Source organism: Protopterus annectens, chromosome 2.part2, assembly GCF_019279795.1.
Source record: "Protopterus annectens isolate FY-2018-M chromosome 2.part2, PAN1.0, whole genome shotgun sequence".
NCBI lineage: Eukaryota > Metazoa > Chordata > Ceratodontiformes > Protopteridae > Protopterus > Protopterus annectens.
Window position 1 is genome coordinate 779,240,529 of NC_056730.1, and position 19,315 is coordinate 779,259,843.

The 19,315-nt window shown below is 39.3% G+C and overlaps 1 protein-coding gene across 1 annotated transcript in view; it reads right to left on the bottom strand.

Annotated features, from left to right (window-relative positions):
• Positions 1–19,315, bottom strand: part of EDIL3 (EGF like repeats and discoidin domains 3) — a 3,472,995-nt gene that overhangs the window by 2,594,871 nt on the left and 858,809 nt on the right. The window contains exon 3 of the mRNA XM_044064145.1: positions 18,104–18,133. Within this exon, the coding sequence (XP_043920080.1) occupies positions 18,104–18,133 (30 nt within the window). The remainder of the gene's footprint in view (positions 1–18,103; positions 18,134–19,315) is intronic.

Consider the following 19,315-nt stretch of genomic DNA (forward strand, 5'->3'; position numbering starts at 1 on the left):
CTGGCCTTCTCACCCAGTCCTAATTAGCCCACTTGGCCAGCTGGTCAGCATTATGCTTCTGCAACCCGTCATACCTGTGATGACACTGCTGAATGCAGCAGCTTATACCTGTCAGAGTTGACAGGTGGTCACCCAACTCCTTCCAGATATCAATTTTCATCCAAGTGCTTGTACGTGTGCATTCCTGGATCTTCTCCAGGTGTAAGTCATGCAGAAGGTAGATCATGATTAGGGTGTCTTTCCCAGACCAGCCAGGAGTGCGGCCTTTTGCCTTTATAGGGGCTGCCATCATTCAAAATACTAAAACAAGAACGGGGAAAGTATGGTGAGGGCTGTATTAACCAGGGTTAGAACCACTCCCTGTTGGGTGGGACATCACCTTAACCAAACTTTTTTTTTAGCCCAGGTAATGAATACATTGACAGGTTTGCTGTAACCACAAATGCTGTTTTTTTTTTTTTTTTTTTGTTTTTAAAGGCCAACACTTACTACAGTACACAATTACTAACAGGCAATTTCTAATTTTAAATGAATTAGCTGTTGCGAGTAATATTTATTCATAACACTTTCACCTTTTTTCTTATGTCTGCATATAATGACACATTGATGAGTGACCTATCATTTATTGTCCTCATTTTTCCCCTTTCTTTTATTAACAGGTACAAAAAATGCAATATTAAAGTGAAGAAGCATTTCAAGGACTTTTGTACATGCACTACTTGTTAGGGTGTGACATACACACCTGGATGGCCAATAATTAACGTTCACATTCATTGCAACCTCATATTCAGATGACTCAGTTTTGAATTTCACCAGTATGTCTGTATATTAGCTAGTTTTGTCCCAGCAGCTTGTGTCCAGAAAAAGTTTAGCATTGCTGTGGAGTGTTGCAGAGTTTGCAGCATGTTCATGCCTTCTCAGCCACAATCATGTAGCATATCATGCACGTTACAACTGGCAAAAATCCAGAAAACACCAATGTACTTCATAACACATTTGTATTATACTATGATTCACAGACATGTGTATAAATTAGCCTAATTTGTATACTAAATGTGTAAATCATCCTGAATTTATGCAGCAAGATTGAGCTGTGCCAGTTATTCCTGAATACCAGAGATAGGCAGCAAATTACTTAGGATACCTCTGCCATCCAAAAGTAAGAAAAACTTTGTAAATTAAGTAACAGCCATTAACACAGCAATTAACAGTTCCCGTCACAGCATTTTAAGGGTCAATTGCAATGCATTTTTAACGGTACTGTGCTTTTACATAAAGTAACTGTTTATGTATTGGGAACTGATTGCAGTGTGTTTGACATGCGGTCCTTTACACTAAAAATATGAACAAGACAGTTATTCTCCATGCAGTTTATACCTTGTTATTGTAGTTGTCAATACTTAGTGTGCATAAGACAGAAATACAGATGTAAAGTGAACCTGTTTTAGTAATGTCAGTCAGGGAAGGGCACCTGTCAGTGGAAGACAACAGTACATTTTTGTACTGAAAATTTTGAAGATGTGTTCTTTGAAATCACAAATGTGTTGGATTGTTTTTGTGTAACTGTGTTAGTGGCAGGAATTACAGGCCACTGAATTACATTTTAAATACTAATGTCATGCAGACAGTACCTGTGGCAAGTGCCTGACAGTAACCTTTGTTTATTCCTGTATAGTACAGATGGAGAATAAGGGATCCAGGAATAGACATAATAAGTTTAGCTATGAGGAAAATCCTGCCCTCATGACAGCACTTAAGACATATGGCAAACTGCTGTTTTGTAAAGGAGGGCCCAGACAAGCTACGGGGAGCAAAGGAGTTGTTGAACTCAATGAAGTTGCAGGTAGAAACAGATCTCTGGGACAATACAAGAAAAGGGCACATGTAGTATTGCCATGCAGAATGCAATTTCCAGGACCACGGGGGGGGGGGGGTCCAACTGTCTCATGTACACAGATAACCCTCTCCTCCTACCAGACAACACTACAACCTGTGAGAGATGCACTTACATAGCCAAACTGGAAGCAAAGCTCTCTCCAGCCAAGATTGTGCTAGGCAGTCAAGAGTAGAAGGTTAACACCTGCACTACACCTCAAGCAACATATAGCTCTTCAAAACCCACACAATCAACACTGACACATAGCAACACTAAACCCAGTTATGCAGAGGCCCTTAACATTAACCTGCTCAAGCAACAAGGACCTCTGAAGCTGAAATGCAAACAAACATCAATCACTACCAAAGTGACACATAGCTTACAACACCAGTGTGCCACCCAACAACAGACCCTAAGGCAAGACAACGTACCCAACACTTTAGTCACAGGTGACTCTATAGTCAGGCACACTGATGTCCTACGCACCAGGCTGAGCAAGGAGAAAATTATAGTCAGCTGCCTGTCGGGTACCAGTATCCGACACATAATGCATGCACTCAAGTCACTCCACAACAAGTACAAATACAACTCTGTCATTGTCCATGTCGGAGTGAATGACTTGAGATGTACCCCCCTGGACTACATGAAAAGAGACATGGAAGAGCTCTCGGATCATGTGGCCCAGGCAGGTATGACCAGAGCCCTGAGTAGCATCCTGCCTTTCCCCAAAATGATACCACAGTATAAGGACAAAATGATTGACTTCAACAATTGGCTAAGCTTCTGGTGTCATTCAAAGGGGATCCAGTATCTGTCTGCCATGGATGACATGATAGACAAACCATGATGTTTTGCCAGAGATGGTCTGCACCTGTCGCCCCTGAGATTCAGGTTACTGGCTAAAGCTCTTGCCACCCCTATAGTGCCTTTTTTAGGCAAGGTTCAAAGGACAAAACCACCACCGTAACAGATACAAGCATGCAAAATCTGAAGGTAATGCTACTCAATGCCAGAAGTCTAAACTTCAAAATGCACTCTCTTGAGTCACTTCTAAAAATGGAGAACATCGATATCTGTGCAGTAACTGATACCTGGTTCAAGGCTCCAGAGAGCACCCCTGTAATACCAGGCTACAACTCTTACTACAACTCTTACCACACTTTTCGGCCACCAAACCAAGACCGAAACACTAAAGGTGGAGGAGTGTCCATATTCACCAAGAATATTCACACCTCCACGCTAGTTGTCCAACACAATGCATCTGCAATTCTCTAGGTGCAACTAACACTAGGTAAGACTGCAATCCAAATTGTAGCTTGCTATAGATCCCCCACCATGCCCCAAGATTCTCACTACATCTTTCTAAACCTACTGGAAAATATTAAGATACAACAACACACTAATACTGGGTGATTTCAACTACCCTGCCATTAACTGGGAAAACTACTCGGGTACCAACACCTTTTCCCAACGGTTCTTGGAATTCATAAATTCCAATGCCTTGGATCAACTAATCCATTGTCCCACCAGGGGCTCCAATATCCTAGACCAGGTCATTACCAACATGGGAGATAGATGCTCCACACCAGTGGTCACCCCTTCATTGGTCAGGTCTGACCAAAAGCAAATAACCCTTGACATCCACATCCCACCCCCATCCCCCAAGTAAGGACACCTCCGTAAAAAAACATCTCCAAAGACAACTTCATGACACCCATGCAGACGGGAGCTGAAAGTTCAACTGCTGAATCCTACACTAAGGCATTGTACGAGCACATCCACTCGTGCATGAATCATGCCATCCCAAATAGAACCAAGATACTCTCCTCCAAAAAAAGGAAGCCAATCCGGTGGTCCCCTGCCATAAATGAACTATATAACAGAAGGAAGAAACTGTTGCAGAAAAGAGGAAAATCCCAGGATGCAAAAAACTCCCTTACCAGCCTCTGTAAGAAGCTGAGATCCCTCATAAAATCCTCCAAAGCTAGTTACAAAAATAAAATTGCCAAAGATTCCAAAGACAACCACAAGACATTCTATAGTTATGCCAATATTCTAAATGGCAATGCTCAGATCTACTCTGAGCTACAACAGAATGGCATTAAATACACTGATCCCAAGGATATTGCCAATATCCTGGCAGATCGATTCAGTGCCAACTTCACCCCACTCTCACCCTCTAAAGGGCCCATTTCAATACCAAAATATTGCCAAATTCCGGTAGTCATGGCCACACAGGTAGAAACAGCACTCTCAAAAACTAAGAATACAGCATCCATGGGACCAGACAACATCCCAGGCTGTTTACTACATGTACTACAAAATGAACTGGCACATCACCTAAGTGTCATGTTTAATCATAGCCTCACCTCAGGCTTTGTTCCCACTGAGTGGCGCACAGCTACATTTATCCCACTACACAAGGGGGGAATCCACCTTGGATCTCGGGAACTACCGTCCCATCAGTCTGACAAGCCTGATCTGCAAGGGCATGGAATACATTGTCATGGAACTTATAAACAAAGATACTGGCAACCTTCAAGCACTGGACCCCACCCAGTCTGGGTTTGTGAATGGCCTATCTTGTCTCCTGAACCTGAATGACTTCTTCGAATCAGTCTCCAGAGTAGTGGACGAGGGTAAGGCAGTCCACACAACCTATCTGGACCTCGCCAAGGCCTTTGACACCATCCCCCACTCTGGAATCATAGATAAACTTACTAAGCTGGGCATAAATCCCTACGTCATTCGATAGGTTGCCAACTGGCTTACTGACAGAACCCTGACTGTAAAAGTAGCCAACTCCAAATCCAGCTCCAGACAAGTAACAGGTGGAGTACCTCACGGTTCAGTCCTGGGACTGCTCTTGTTTGGCATCTACTTCTCTGAAATACAGGCCAACACTAAGGGACTCTGGCTAACAAAGTTCGCAGATGACTGCAAACTGGGAGCCATTATTGAATCCCTAAATGATGTGGATATTCTACAAAAGGGCCTTACAGAAACAGATGCTTGGTGCCAGAGCCATGGGCTCAAGCTTAATGCTAAGATATGTATAGTTATCCCCTTTGGGAAAAAACATGTACCCATGAATTACCACACAGGTGGCAGTACAAGAAACACTGAAAGTGTGATGAGAGACTTGGGGACACAGATGGACAGTGGTCTCACCTTCAATAACCACATCGCCACAACAGCCAGGAAATCCTTCTGTGGCACACTTCATCACTAAGGGCTTTTCATCCAGAAAAATAGGAGGTCAGTTCCACTGTACTCTTCCCTTATTAGACCCATTATAGAGTACAACGTCCCCATTTGGTATGTACCTCACAAGACATCTGCAACAGATGGAAAGGCTGCAGAAACACCTCACTAAAAGTATCACAGGCCTAAAGCAGATGCCCTATGCTGACCATCTAAAAAAAACTCCAGCTATACTATGTGGCATATCGTCTACTCAGAGGCAATCTAAGCTTAACAGACAAGGCCATGTCAAACCCTGAGCTGTTGGACATGCTCCACTTAAAGAAATCCCAATCCCTCAGAGCCACACGCTCCAGGGATCTAAACCTTGTCATCACAATAAACAAAACATGCAGGAGGGATAGGTTCCTGACCAAGAGACTCTCCATACTCTGGAATAGACTGCCCATACATGTCAAGCAGAGCATCTCCTTGGCCCTCTTCAAAAGGAACCTTGACGATTGGATGGGAGATAGAAAATTCACCCTGGGGATCACGTCAGTCGCCCTGCTAGACAGGGGTCCAGGAAAGTAAATATTGTGGGAAGAAATCTCCAGGGAATTATTACGGCTAGGCTTGTGTAGGCCCTAGGGCTGATAGCCTAGTACCAAGCTATGAACCTAATACCAGATGAGGAATTCCTTCTGTCCATCCATGGAGATGAGTATGATACAGAGGATGCTACAATGGGAATAATTATATGAGTGGACACTGTTCCATCAAACAAAAGTCTGTAGCAACATCTGCATTCATCCGCTCCTGAAGGTTAGTTTAAAGTACACACCTTATAAATGTTTAACACTGAATGGTGACAAGCAGTGCTGTCATTAAACACATCACAATTCATTATTATTACCCTTGTACATCAGCAGCTAATGAAAATGATAGCAGTAAGTGTCCCACCACCCACCTCTGTCAACATGCTGTACCATATGCTGTAGTATTATTAATGTATTGTAATGATTTCTTTTACAGAGAACTCAACTGTACCAATGAAAATGGATGAAGTCAGAAGTGTAAAGGGTGTTGATGATGATTGTGAGGAAAGAAGATACTGCCAGCACAGCTAGCTGGAATTTTGTAAATAAGTATATGTCATTGGTGAATATCAAAATGATTTATATAAGATGCTTGTGTTACAAATTTATTCAAACTGTATGTCATGTGTATATCAAGCTGATTTGTACAGATGTGTGATGAAAAGGTATTTTATGAAATGTTTGTGTTTGAAATGCATCCACAGTGTGCCCTACTGGGAGAGAACAGAAATATACATACACTAGTGTAACTGTTTAAATGTATATGTTAACAGAGGAAACTGGAGGGCTAACTTCAGTCCAGCAAACTTTATGAAAATAGCTTAAATTAAATCACTTTATAGGCTACACAATAAAAGGTGGTATATTTCAGTTTTCAAGGAAGCAAGAGACACAATGTCTGTACTAGGAAACTTTCTGCATTGTCTTTAGGGTGAATTAATTGCTTGTCTTGAAAGCATGAAGGAATGCAATTGTTTTATGACTTCTAGCATCTGCCAGAGATCTGAGGAGAATTCCTTGTCTGTATATTTTTATAGGTAGATGCTAAATTCTACATGGTTGTTTGGCCTGGGAACTAGGGTCAGATGACCAGAAGTGTTGTCATTCTGCAAGTCATCCCAGCAGTACTGTTTGAGATATTAATTTGAGAAGTCTCTTAGTGAGACAGGCATACCTGTCAACAGTAAAGAATTTCTTGGCTTTTACCGATTTTGAGGTCCAAATAATGGGATGCCCCAATTCCAAAGTGGCACCCCTTAATTTCCGAATTTCCCAGCTGATTTTTAGCCCCCCCCCCCTCTGGCTTTTTGGCTTGATGTCATCATGTGTAGAGGCACGCGTGATCTCAGCAGCCTGTCAGCCTTTTGGAATTGCCTGAGGGCTCGAGAGATTCACTGTTTGTTTCAGCCATCATCAGCAGTAAAAATAGCATTTGAGCCATGCATGCATTTCCCCAGCTGGTGCAGGTAAGGAGGACAATTAAAATAAAAAAAAAATCAACACTTTAGCTTAGGAGCTCTGATGATGGTCAGGTCACACTAATTGAGCATTTAACTTGTTTCACATTTATTGATGGTAGTTTGCACTAGTTTTACATGTGTTCTTTTGTGCCACAAGCATTTATTGATAGTCATCCTAGTTTTAAGTGTGTTCTTTTGTGCTGTGAGCATTCATTGATGGTCATGCTAGTTTTAAGTGTGTTCTTTTGTGCCACGAGCATTTGGTGTGGTAATGGCAACTGTTCTTTCTTTTCTGCCACAACTTACAAGCTGAAGTGATTTTTCCATACAATTGAAGTAAGTGTGTATTCTTTCAAGCTGAAAGTGATCTGCACTGCATTTATTGATAATTCTTTCAAGGTGCATATAGTTACAGTGTTCTTAAAAGCTGCAGTACAGTTCTTTCTTTTCTGCCGCAAGCATACCGGTCACAAGCTGAAGTGATTTTGCATATAGTGGAACTAAGGTATGAGAGAGTGTGTGTGTGTGTGTGTGTGTGTGTGTGTGTGTGTGTGTGTGTGTGTGTAAGTCCGTATTGAATTAATTGCTGCTGCTGCTGCTGTGTGTGTGTGTGTAAGTCCGGGAGCGCTACAGAATCCTGAAAGCTCAAAATCCTTAGACCAAAATCTTGAAAGTTCAAAATACTGAAAACTCGAAATACTGAAAACTCAAAATACTGAAAACACACAGGATACCAACACTTACAAGTACATACAGAAACAAATTACCCTTCAAATATATGCAGGGGGAAAGCTCCTCTGCACCCCCCTGTGTGCAGGGCTGCACCCCCCAACACCCCATGTTACTTAAATATATATCAACTACGAGATTGCTCTTCACTAACCTGTGGGGGTGCAGGGGGCATGCTCCCCTGGTTATACTTGGAGAAGAGTAATATGGTTTGTGTTTTATTTGTTTCTGTATGTATTTGTGTTGGAATACAGTAAGTGTTGGTATTCTGTGTGTTTTAAGTATTTTGAACTTTTGAGATTTTGGTCTTCAGGATGTTGGGCTTTCAGGATTCTGTAGTGCTCTCGTACGTCTGTATTGAATTAACTGCTGCTGTGTGTGTGTGTGTGTGTGTGTGTGTGTGTGTGTGTGTGTGTGTGTGTGTGTGTGTGTGTGTGTCTGTGCAAGTCTGCATTGAATTAATTGCTTGTGTGTGTGTCTTGATGGTCTGTAAAGATGGAACCCTGCATACTTTGGGAATGATGTTGGCTGAAATGAACAAGCAGCAGAGTCTCATCTTCCGGGGCAGTATATATTCTAAAGTGAGCCCAGTGATGACAGTAGCCAAGGAGGATTGATGACATCTGGGATATGGAGTTGCCGAACCAACTTTAACTATGGTCTTAGTTCATTAGTTGCAAAGAATGGCTTCCTTCTGACTCCCAGCTCTTTTTGCAGCATGCTGAAATGAACTTGGATAATGGTGTTGTAGATTAACACATCTTGATATTGCTTAGTCCTTGAAAAGTTGTAATTGATATGCTACATATTTTGCCAGTGTAATTACTAAGACCTCTCAGTTTTAGTTACTTGACAAACAAATCTGCTGTTATTGAAAGTTTTTTCTAATGTTATCTGCATGCTCTGGAACTCTGTAGACGATAAACAGTGCAGGATAAACTGCGATTACAATTTTTAATTATTTTCTGTAATCATTCTTGAAAAGGCTGCATTTCATGTCACAGAAAGATAACGATTAGTCATTTAGTATACTACTTTAGTAATGGAACAATTTCTTTCTGGAACTATGAAAATAAGTATTCTGTATGCAATAACTCAAGACAGGACTAGAGTTTGCTACAAATTAATCAACACATTAGATTCATTAAATGGCATTAAGTAAACCCCAGTGCCCTCATGTACTGTTCTGTTTGTAAATCTCCAGTTTGAGACGCGAATTGTGGTGGGCTACTATACATAATTTTGACTAAATTAGATAGTGTGAGAGATGGGTTACTTAAAACTGTTTTTGTAGTCCACATTAGTAAAATATTAAACATTTATTCTTGTATGAGTAGTACAAAGTCTATAGATGAATTGTGTAAATGTCAACTTTTCACTGACTGTCAAGTTTCAAACTTGACAGAGTCTGTATTTGAAAATATTATTTCTTTAAATTAGATTTAATTTAGAATTCCAAATGTTTAAAATGTGTAATTTAATGAAAGTTGTTATTTCTCTGCACGAAGAGGATGCAGTTTAAAAAAGCTGCAAATGTGGTGATATTATCTTATAATTTTTAGTGTGAATTAGCCACAAAAATGTTCAGATATGCAGGTATTAATATCAGAGTTTACCACAATAAAAGAATGGTACAGTTATAATAACACAGGGTGAAGCATTTTTGAGATGTGTTGTATGTTGGTCATTAATATTTTGATGTGGGCTGTGTGATTTGCAAAATAAATGGAAGAAGTACAGTTATTCATGACTATAAAATCTGTGTTGTGCATGGAGCACAGTGATTACTCTTCATGACTATAAAATCTGTGTTGTGCATGGAGCACAGTGATTACTCTCCATTAACAGTTAAACAACATGGTCATCTAGAGCTACTGTAGTGTAAGACCTGACCTTAACAATGCTTAGAACGTACTGTTAAGATTGTGGTTGGAACTAAAATGTGACAGTACTGGCTAGTGAAGAGCAGCAGCAGAATGCTGATTGGCTTCATTTCAACTCTGTTCTGCCTGCCGTTCACTACGTTGCAGCCACTATTTTGAAGCAAACTGTGTCCCTTACATAGGGGATATGTGAAAAAGCAAACCACTTCCCCTCTGGAGGTGAGTTTCTTACCATCCAGCCATAACTTAAACACATAATATACACATTAGGATCAGAGATCCATCATAACCCTCTGTGTCATTAAGTAATGTAACCACTTGATTAAAAAAAAATGTCCAAGTGATAGATCCAGAGCTGTGGTAATACCTTATACCACTCAAGAAGCACTGCTGTTCACCTGTGACTTTGAAGTTAGAATACATATCACAGCAGATATAGTATTAAACTTACTACAGATAAAATGGGGGAATATGGTTTGTCATCTGCTGCTTTTCTGAAAAAGTGATGCATATCTTTACCAGCTGCTCAACTTAGAGGTTTCAATACATCAAACATTGGTTTTTCATAGGCATTGGGTTGTAATACTTTTGAAGAAAATGAAAAAAAAAAACAGCTTCTTTTATTATTTTTATCCTTTTCACTTAAGACCAGATTCAATAAAGCCTACACTAACTGTACACTAAGTGCACACTATATGTATTCAAGAACATCTGGCGAGTGGCGGATAAAAATTACCTTTGAGCTGTTTTCAAATCACACACGCATTTTCTTTGAATGTGGGTTTCAATACTGTTTCAATGAATGTGAGTTTCCTTTCAAGGGCAGAGACGTTATAATGCTAAGTCTGTTTTCATTGTGAGACTGTATTGCTTTGTTTAGCATTAGTTTTTGTGCTATAAAATGTAAAATAAAAGTTTTAAATGAAATCCAAATAATTACTGCAGAAGTAAAGCAGTAGGCACATTACAGTGTTTATGATAAATGGGTGAAATGGCCAAGTAATGGGACACTGAAATGGCTGCAGCGGGGAGGGCTGTGTATGGGGTGGCCCCATTTGACCATGATTTTGTGATGGGGAAGGGAGGTAAACTCAAAGACAGCTCCGGGCGGCACAAACTCTAGCTACACCACTGATCAGTATGCCATGGGGAATGACTTTTAGAAGTCCTAGCAAACTACAATATTCTTTTGCTAAGATTAGAATATTGCCTACCATTAAGTGCCCTACTTTTACCACAAAACCCACAAACTGCAAGTCACCAAAAACAAAATCCTAAGGTTCATTATCTTCTCCCTTCCCAGTGATCATCATTGCTACACATTTAAAAAAAGGTTACAATTTCCTACAGGGTCTGGGGCCATATTTTGGTTGTCTGTTCTTCAGTTTGTGTTTGAAAGTTGGTATCCCACAATTCTATCAAAGTGAGTGGGGTTACATAATTATGTATGCAAATTTTATGTTAATCAGCTTACATATTTGTACCTATTTTTCATGGGCCTTTGTCCAGATTTTTGATGTTTCCAGGTTGAGAGATATGGAGACAGGCCACTTTGCATTTGTCTTGGACCTGACAACAAATAGAAGATCCATTCACCACACCTGCCTTGCTCTAATGAAGTTTCTAGGGTATAGTAGTTCCCTTAGATACAGTCAGGAATATAGTAAAGCTTAGTTTAGATGTGTTTATTTATTTGTGACTGTACTGCAATGTTGCTTAAACATTTCCTGTGGTTTTGAATTCTGATGTCACTGTGAATATATATCTAGTATTGTCTTGCTCTTTTATTAATTATTATTATATATATTTAAGCCTTTCATTTTGGCTGATCTGTGTAGAGATGTTTAATTTTGACAGTAGTTGCATATTTGGTGACACTGTGTGGTCCACTCCTAATAGCCTTGCTCTTAGTCAAACTACCATTTGTATTACTAAAACCAGTGCAAATGTTCACAGCGAAGCAGCCAGGTAACTCCTTAAAATTCTTATATATAAAATTCTTTTATTAAACGACCATGGAACGGTAAGCACTTTCGCTAACAAGCTTCTTCAGACCACATAACACAAAATAAAATAATGATCCATTTATAAAAATTCAAAAATCACATTGACCAATCACATGGGTACACCAATTAAATCATCCATCCCCTTAAAGGAGAAACAGTATGTCAACCCCATTTAAATAAAAAATTCATACTGCATTTCTATAAAGTGCATCAATGTACATACACATATGGACAATACAATTGCATATGAAAATAAAAAATATAAAAATATATATATGTGATAAAAAATGTATGATAAAAAATGCATGCAAAAACCACAAATAAAAACAGTGATTCAATAATTCATTTCTGAATCCTCTGTTTTCTCAATAGGAGTTTTACTGAAGCCCTCTCATTCAACCCCCTCCCCCTACCTGCTCTAAGGGTAATAATCCACTGGTTTCCCTATACTCAGTGTGGTTCCTAATATCACCTTCCCTGATACTCGGGGCAATGACCTCAAGGACTCTGAAATTAAAGCCATGGTTGTCCCCACATTGCATGATATGTTTGGATAGTGCATTATGTTCAGATTTCTTTTTGATGTTATAAACATGTTCTTTCATCCTGTCACGAAAAACTCTATTAGTCTTGCCAACATAATAAGAGTGGCAGACATAACACTCAGCTAGGTACACATCACATTTGTTGATGTCATACATGTTGCATCAGTATGGAGGATAAATTCCTTCTGAAGATCTGGGTGGTAAAAAATACTAGAACTGTTAATTAAGGAACAAAAATTACATCTCCCACAAGGAAGGGTACATCCCATCTCTTTTCTCAAGACATTGGTACCGCTCTCATAACAGAGAAGTCTCTTCAAATTTTTTCGGTTCTTCTACAGGAAACGCGGTTTCTCACCCACTGTTTCATTAATACATGTATCCACTTGCAGGATAGGCCAATTTCTACTAAAAATTTCATTCAAATCCTTATTGTCAACAGTGTAAAAAAGAGGAACCCTTAGGGACTTACTTTTGGTGATACCACTATGGGCACTAATTGCCTTAGCTGGTGATTTTGTCCCTGTGAATCACCCCTTAGTTGATGCTTATATGAAGCTTACTGAGGAAGCCATCTATAAGTACTATGATAACAAGGGTACTGACGCTTATAAGAAGTTCAGATAGAATTTGACTTATAATGAAAGAACTGCTTTGAGGCAACTTCAAGACAATGATCTGATTATTATAAGACCAGCCGGATAAGGGTGGCCTTATTGTTGTCATGGACAAAATACAATATTTACAGTCTATGAAGGCTATGTTAGAAGATGGGAAGTATTATAGTAGGATTGCTGTCAAAGATGTACATCAGATCATTAACTCTATTTCTAATACTTTGAATGCTGTCTTTAAATGAGGCCTTATTACTAAGGATACCTATGGTTACCTTACTGTGACAAACCCCCTGATTCCATTAATACAGGGATTGGCAAAGGTGCATAAGGACCCTCTTGATCCACCAATGAGACCCATAGTAGTGGGTGGAGAATGGATCATGGAGCCTTTATCAGTGTATGTTGAGAAACATCTTAGACCAGTTATTAGTCGGAACAGAACAGTCCTTAGAGACTCTAAACAGCTTCTTATAGATTTCTATGAATGTACTAGGGAAGTCTGTGACTTGGAAAGAGTGTTTTTTTGTCACATTGGATATACAGTCCCTCTTTACGGTGATTCCCAATGATTTGGGAATACAGTATGTACAGAAATACCTTATGGCCCACAGTGAACTTACTTTGGTTCAGATAGATCTTGTATGCCATTTTTTTGGAAATGATTTTGGAGAACAACCTTTTCACTTTTAATGGTGAAATGTATATTCAAAGGCGTGGTGTTGCCATGGGTACCTCATGTGCCAACAGTTACGCTAATATGTTTTTGGCACATTGGGAAAACACTGTACTTTTTGAAAAAGAGGGGTTTAAGGCACGTCTTATTTTATCGACGTTTCGTCGATGATCTTTTCCTGTTATGGAAAGGAAGTCCAGATGAACTTGCTGTATTCCATCAGATGATGAATGGTTTGAGTGACTGTCTGAAATTTACTATTTGTTGGTCGTATACACAAACTGAGTATTTAGATCTGTATGTAGAGAAATTAGACAATGGTCTTATTAATACTGGTGTTTTTCGTAAGGCTTGTCATAGGAATTCACTTTTAGCCAGGTCCAGTATGCTCCCTAGATACATCTTCCGGAATTTGATAAAAGGCCAGGGGATGAGGGCATCTAGGCTGAATCCTTTAGATGATTGTTTCCAAGATGAAATTGTCAGTTTGGAATGAAGACTGTTAAGGAGAGGTTATACAAAAAGTGAGATTACTGAAAACCTGTCTGAACTTAATGTACTATGAGCGGGTGTTGCAGTCCCGTACTTTGGTCCAACTGAGGCAATTAGTGCCCATAGTGGTATCACCAACAGTAAGCCCCTAAGGGTTCCTCTTTTTTACACTGTTGACAATAAGGATTTGAATGAAATTTTTAGTAGAAATTGGCCTATCCTGCAAGTGGATACATGTATTAATGAAATAGTGGGTGAGAAACCGTGTTTCCTGTCCAAGAACCGAAAAAATTTGAAGAGACTTCTCTGTTACGAGAGAGGTTCCAATGTCTTGAGAAAAGAGATGGGATGTACCCTTCCTTGTGGGAGATGTAATTTTTGTTCCTTAATTAACAGTTCTAGTATTTTTTACCACCCAGATCTTCAGAAGGAATTTATCCTCCATACTGATGCAACATGTATGACATCAACAAATGTGATATACCTAGCTGAGTGTTAAGTCTGCCACTCTTATTATGTTGGCAAGACTAATAGAGTTTTTCGTGACAGGATGAGAGAACATGTTTATAACATCAAAAAGAAATCTGAACATAATGCACTATCCAAACATATCATGCAATGTGGGGACAACCATGGCTTTAATTTCAGAGTCCTTGAGGTCATTGCCCCGAGTATCAGGGAAGGTGATATTAGGGACCACGCTGAGTATAGGGAAACCAAGTGGATTATTACCCTTAGAGCAGATGGGGGGAGGGGGCTAAATGAGAGGGCTTCGATAAAACCTCTATTGAGAAAAACGGAGGATTCAGAAATGAATTATTGAATCACTGTTTTTATTTGTGGTTTTTCATACATTTTTTTATCATACATTTTTTATCACATATATATTTTATATTTTTTATTTTCATATGCAATTGTATTGTCCATATGTTTATGTACATTGATGCACTTTATAGAAATGCAGTATGAACTTTTTATTTAAATGGGTTTGACATACTGTTTCTTCTTTAAGGGGATGGATGATTTAATTGGTGTATCCATGTGGTTGGTCAATGTGATTTTTGAATTTTTATAAATGGATCATTATTTTATTTTGTGTTATGTGGTCTGAAGAAGCTTGTTACCGAAAGTGCTTACTGTTCCATGGTCATTTAATAAAAGACTTTTATGTACAAGAATTTTAAGGAGTTTCCTGGCTGCTTCATTGTGAACATTTGCACAGTTTTTATTTTTATCAATTCTCTCAGCAATGAAGCATTTGTCTTGTGGATTATCTGCTGCTTTGTTTTATTACCATTTGTATTAATATTAATATTACACAGTAAAATTACACACCCTTTATTAAGGGCCTTAAAGTAGCTGATAAGGGGTTCTGGTGGCAGTGGTAACAATCTTATAGCCTTGGTAAAGGGGGGGGCATAGCTAGTAAACCTGTGCCAGCCTTTCCCAGGTAAGGGTGTGTGTGTGTGTGTGTGTGTGTGTGTCTGTGTGTGTGAGCACAAATTAAAATCTCAAAGAGTGTGTGTGGGTTTGTCAACTACTTAGGCAGGGACACGAAACACTGGTTGGACAGACAGAGTGTTGGAGGACTTGGCTTGGAACTCTGGCTAAGGACTCAACTCTATAGCTGTGCCAGTGGGGAGTCTTATTGGGGATCTGGAGAAAGCAAGAGGAACCAGCCCAGATTGACTGTGGTCTCTGTGTGCTCTTGAGGGAAATTGCACTTGATGCAGAGAGCTGGATCTGGAAATACTGTGTGTGTTTATACTTGTCATCCTCCCATTGAATGTTCCTCCACTGTTGCCAGTGGTGAGGATTGAGGCTCCTTGATTACTAGTCCAGTGGTGGGTCATCACAATGACAATATAGTTGTATTTATGAGCCATCCTGATGAAGGTGGCAGGCATGCTCACAGTATAATGACAGTCTCCCTCAAATCACAACATGTTAGTAAATCTACAGATATAGTGACACTGCATCACAAAGTCAAATACAGGATGACATTCCACTCATGCTTGAACACCAGCAGCAAACATGTACTTCTACACCAGTATCTCCACAGGCATAAAAACAGTGTTAGGATGAAGGCAGGCAATCTGAGCCACATTGCCCACAGTGACAACATTACAAAGAGGTGTCACACACACAAATTACTTTGGAAAACCTCAAGGAACGCAAATCGTTGGCAGCACAACATGAAATATGCCAAGACACAGGGCTCAAACCAGTGCAACAGAGAGTCAGCTAGAAATTACATCATATACACTGAATAATCACCAAACCACAAAGAAACAACAAAACTGGCTTCAACGTAGGAACCACAGATACCAACGGATGTATTTCAGCAAGCCAGTTTTGGTGTTTTTTATTGTCAGCTAGAAATGGTTAGAGTCCTATAGGGTAAACATGAAAACTTCAAAACACTACTTTGAATTGGGAAAAAGAGGGGATAATGCCATAGTTCCACTGATGTGTAGCATGGTGGCACACTAGACATCAGTTGCAGCCTCCATTTGTACACTGGTTTGGACATATAAGAGTCAAGCTGGACTCGGTGTAACCAGGGAAGGAGATGAAATACAGTCCAGACATGTGGGGGAAGATCACACAATACTATCACTGGCTCACATAATATCAGCACTCACAACACATTCACAGGTCATACCTACAGTCATCTACACCTATAAAAACATTCTGTTTCAGGTCAAGGTCATGCTCACAAAGCATGGTCGGTTCACTGACAGGAAGATCACCTTCCCCCTCTAGATCACACCACTGGACTAACTCACCTTACCGTTCCCATAATGGCCCATCCTCCTCCACATCTGCTGCACCTTCATCAGGCCTACCAATAGGAGATGCATATGAATTTTGAAATAGAGAGTCCGCGATTTAACATTCTTTATAAGTATGTTCGCCCTCGTGACCAAACCATGCCAACCGTGGGTAAATCCAGCATGAACCACACCCAGGCGTGGGTTATTGCTATAGTATCACATGCCTGTTTATAGCACAAATGTATTCTGTGTCTTGAGGTACAAAATCTAAACCTACAGTCTAGTTAAACCACGTACATCTTTAATAGTAAGATAACCCCTTTTTTTCATTGGAGTATACACAATTATGCCATCTGAAGTGGAATGAAGAACACTAAACTCCATGCTTTAGGTTCAACCATACAAACAATCCAAGTTATTTCATAAATGTGGGCTTCTCAGGACCAGCTAGGTAAGAAATTAATCAATTACTGAAATGAACTGTTGTGCAGTGAACATAAGAGAACTTAACATTACTTCTGGATGTTTAACCCATCTGAAGTCCAAGGAATAATGAAAGGTGGAAGCCTGCATGTAAGAGAAAAATATGTGTGTGTGTGTGTGTGTGTGTGTGTGTGTGTGTGTGTGTGTGTGTGTGTGTGTGTGTGTGTGTGTGTGACAGAGTATGTGTGACTGTAAATGCTACCTCTATTACAAAGACAGCTACAACAGCTATGTAAAAACAGGTGGACTTCACAGCAGCAACACAGAGATGGAACACAGCCACCTCATGATACATCAATGTCTGTTTTGCAGCCCCCATCTCTAATAGAAAACAAAGTTTTACATCAGTTCAAAAATATATCCTGGAATTATTTAGATTCTTCTAGCAAAAGGAAGATCGGTTCAAATTAACATGTCTTCTGTAATTTCCAGCATACATATTGCTCATTTAGCTTTAAAAAAAGCAAGTTCCTGTCTACAGCAATTCAGAATCCAAAAACTCAGTGAGGCTTATCAAAATTCGCATTCATATGAAAAATTGTAACAGCATTAAAAAACAGACATATAGCTGAAGCAAATAACATCTTAAATATGTGCTCAGGGACTGTTCATTTAATGCCTTCTTTTGTAGCACCAAGTCAAACTATCAGCAAATATTGCCTAATCTTTCTGCTATAAACAGACGCAAACATGTCAGGTTTAAAAAGACAGTAAGTGCAGAAATTACATGAAAGCAAATTAATACCCCCCCAGTATGAAGCATGCAGGTACACATCTTACCTGCTAGGGACAGCTGCTCACCATCAGCTGCTGAAATGGAATGGGAAAAATGCTTAGTGGCTGAACAACAAAGCAAGACTAAATTTAAGTTTAATTATATACATAGAGCTGTTGATGTAACGTCTCCCACTGTAACACCCAAGTAATGACAACATTTTTAAACAATATAATACTGAACATAAAAATTAGTAGACATACTGAAAAGCTTTTAATATTTCTCTGACAGTGTGTTTAACGATGACCATGGAATACAGTCCTATGCAATTCACCAAGTGAAAAAAAAAATCCCTTTCGCTCCAAAATTTCCTTTACCTTGGTTTAAGAAATCTATAGAAGTGATGAACTCTAGTACAGTAAACTCTCGGTTAACCAGCACCTGTGGGGACTAGTAGATGCCAGATAACTGTATTTTCTGGTTGCTTGAGAGTTACTATTAAGAATAGGCCTGTCTAATACTGTACCCTATACTATTTGTTTGGTTTGACTTGTTCTTAGGTTGGGGAAAGAGGGAATTTATTCCTATCTTCTTTTTTAAAACTCAAACTCTAAAAATGTAAGGTATGTTTCAATGGGGTGGGGTGGGTGGGACAGGAAGTGCAGCACATGAAAATTGTACTGTATTTCTTTGATTTTTTTTTCTGGTTGCTTGAGAGTTGTAGTGGCTTGAGTTACGGTTAACTGAGAGTTTACTGTATTTAACAAATAAATGTTCAAACAAAGAAATTATAAACTAAAGAATTTATTTTGTGATTTATAACATTCCCAGAAACAAACAAAACTATGCTATTTTTTTCCAAAGGCATTTACCTTGATGGTTTGATAATGTAGACAAGGATGAGTGTTATGCACTAAATTTGAAATAAACTTTATGCAGAATTATACAAAGTAATTTTCAACAAGTATTTTGAGACATTTGTATGCTGGGTAACACAATGCCAAACACAGGTCATGACTGCTGACAAATGGTGTTTGATACTTTAGTTAGGATCTTGGCTGGGGTGCTTTCTATGAAGTCTACATATCCTCCCTGAGTCTGTGTGTCCTTTTGCTGGGTGCTCCAGTTTCTTCCCACATCCCAAAGATATCGAATAAGTCATCTCTTCTGTCACTGTCCATTCCTGCTTTTCCACTATATGTTATCTGCAAATTTTAACCCATTTACCTCTGTACTACATCACAAATACCTACCACACTGTACTCCACTTTTATTAA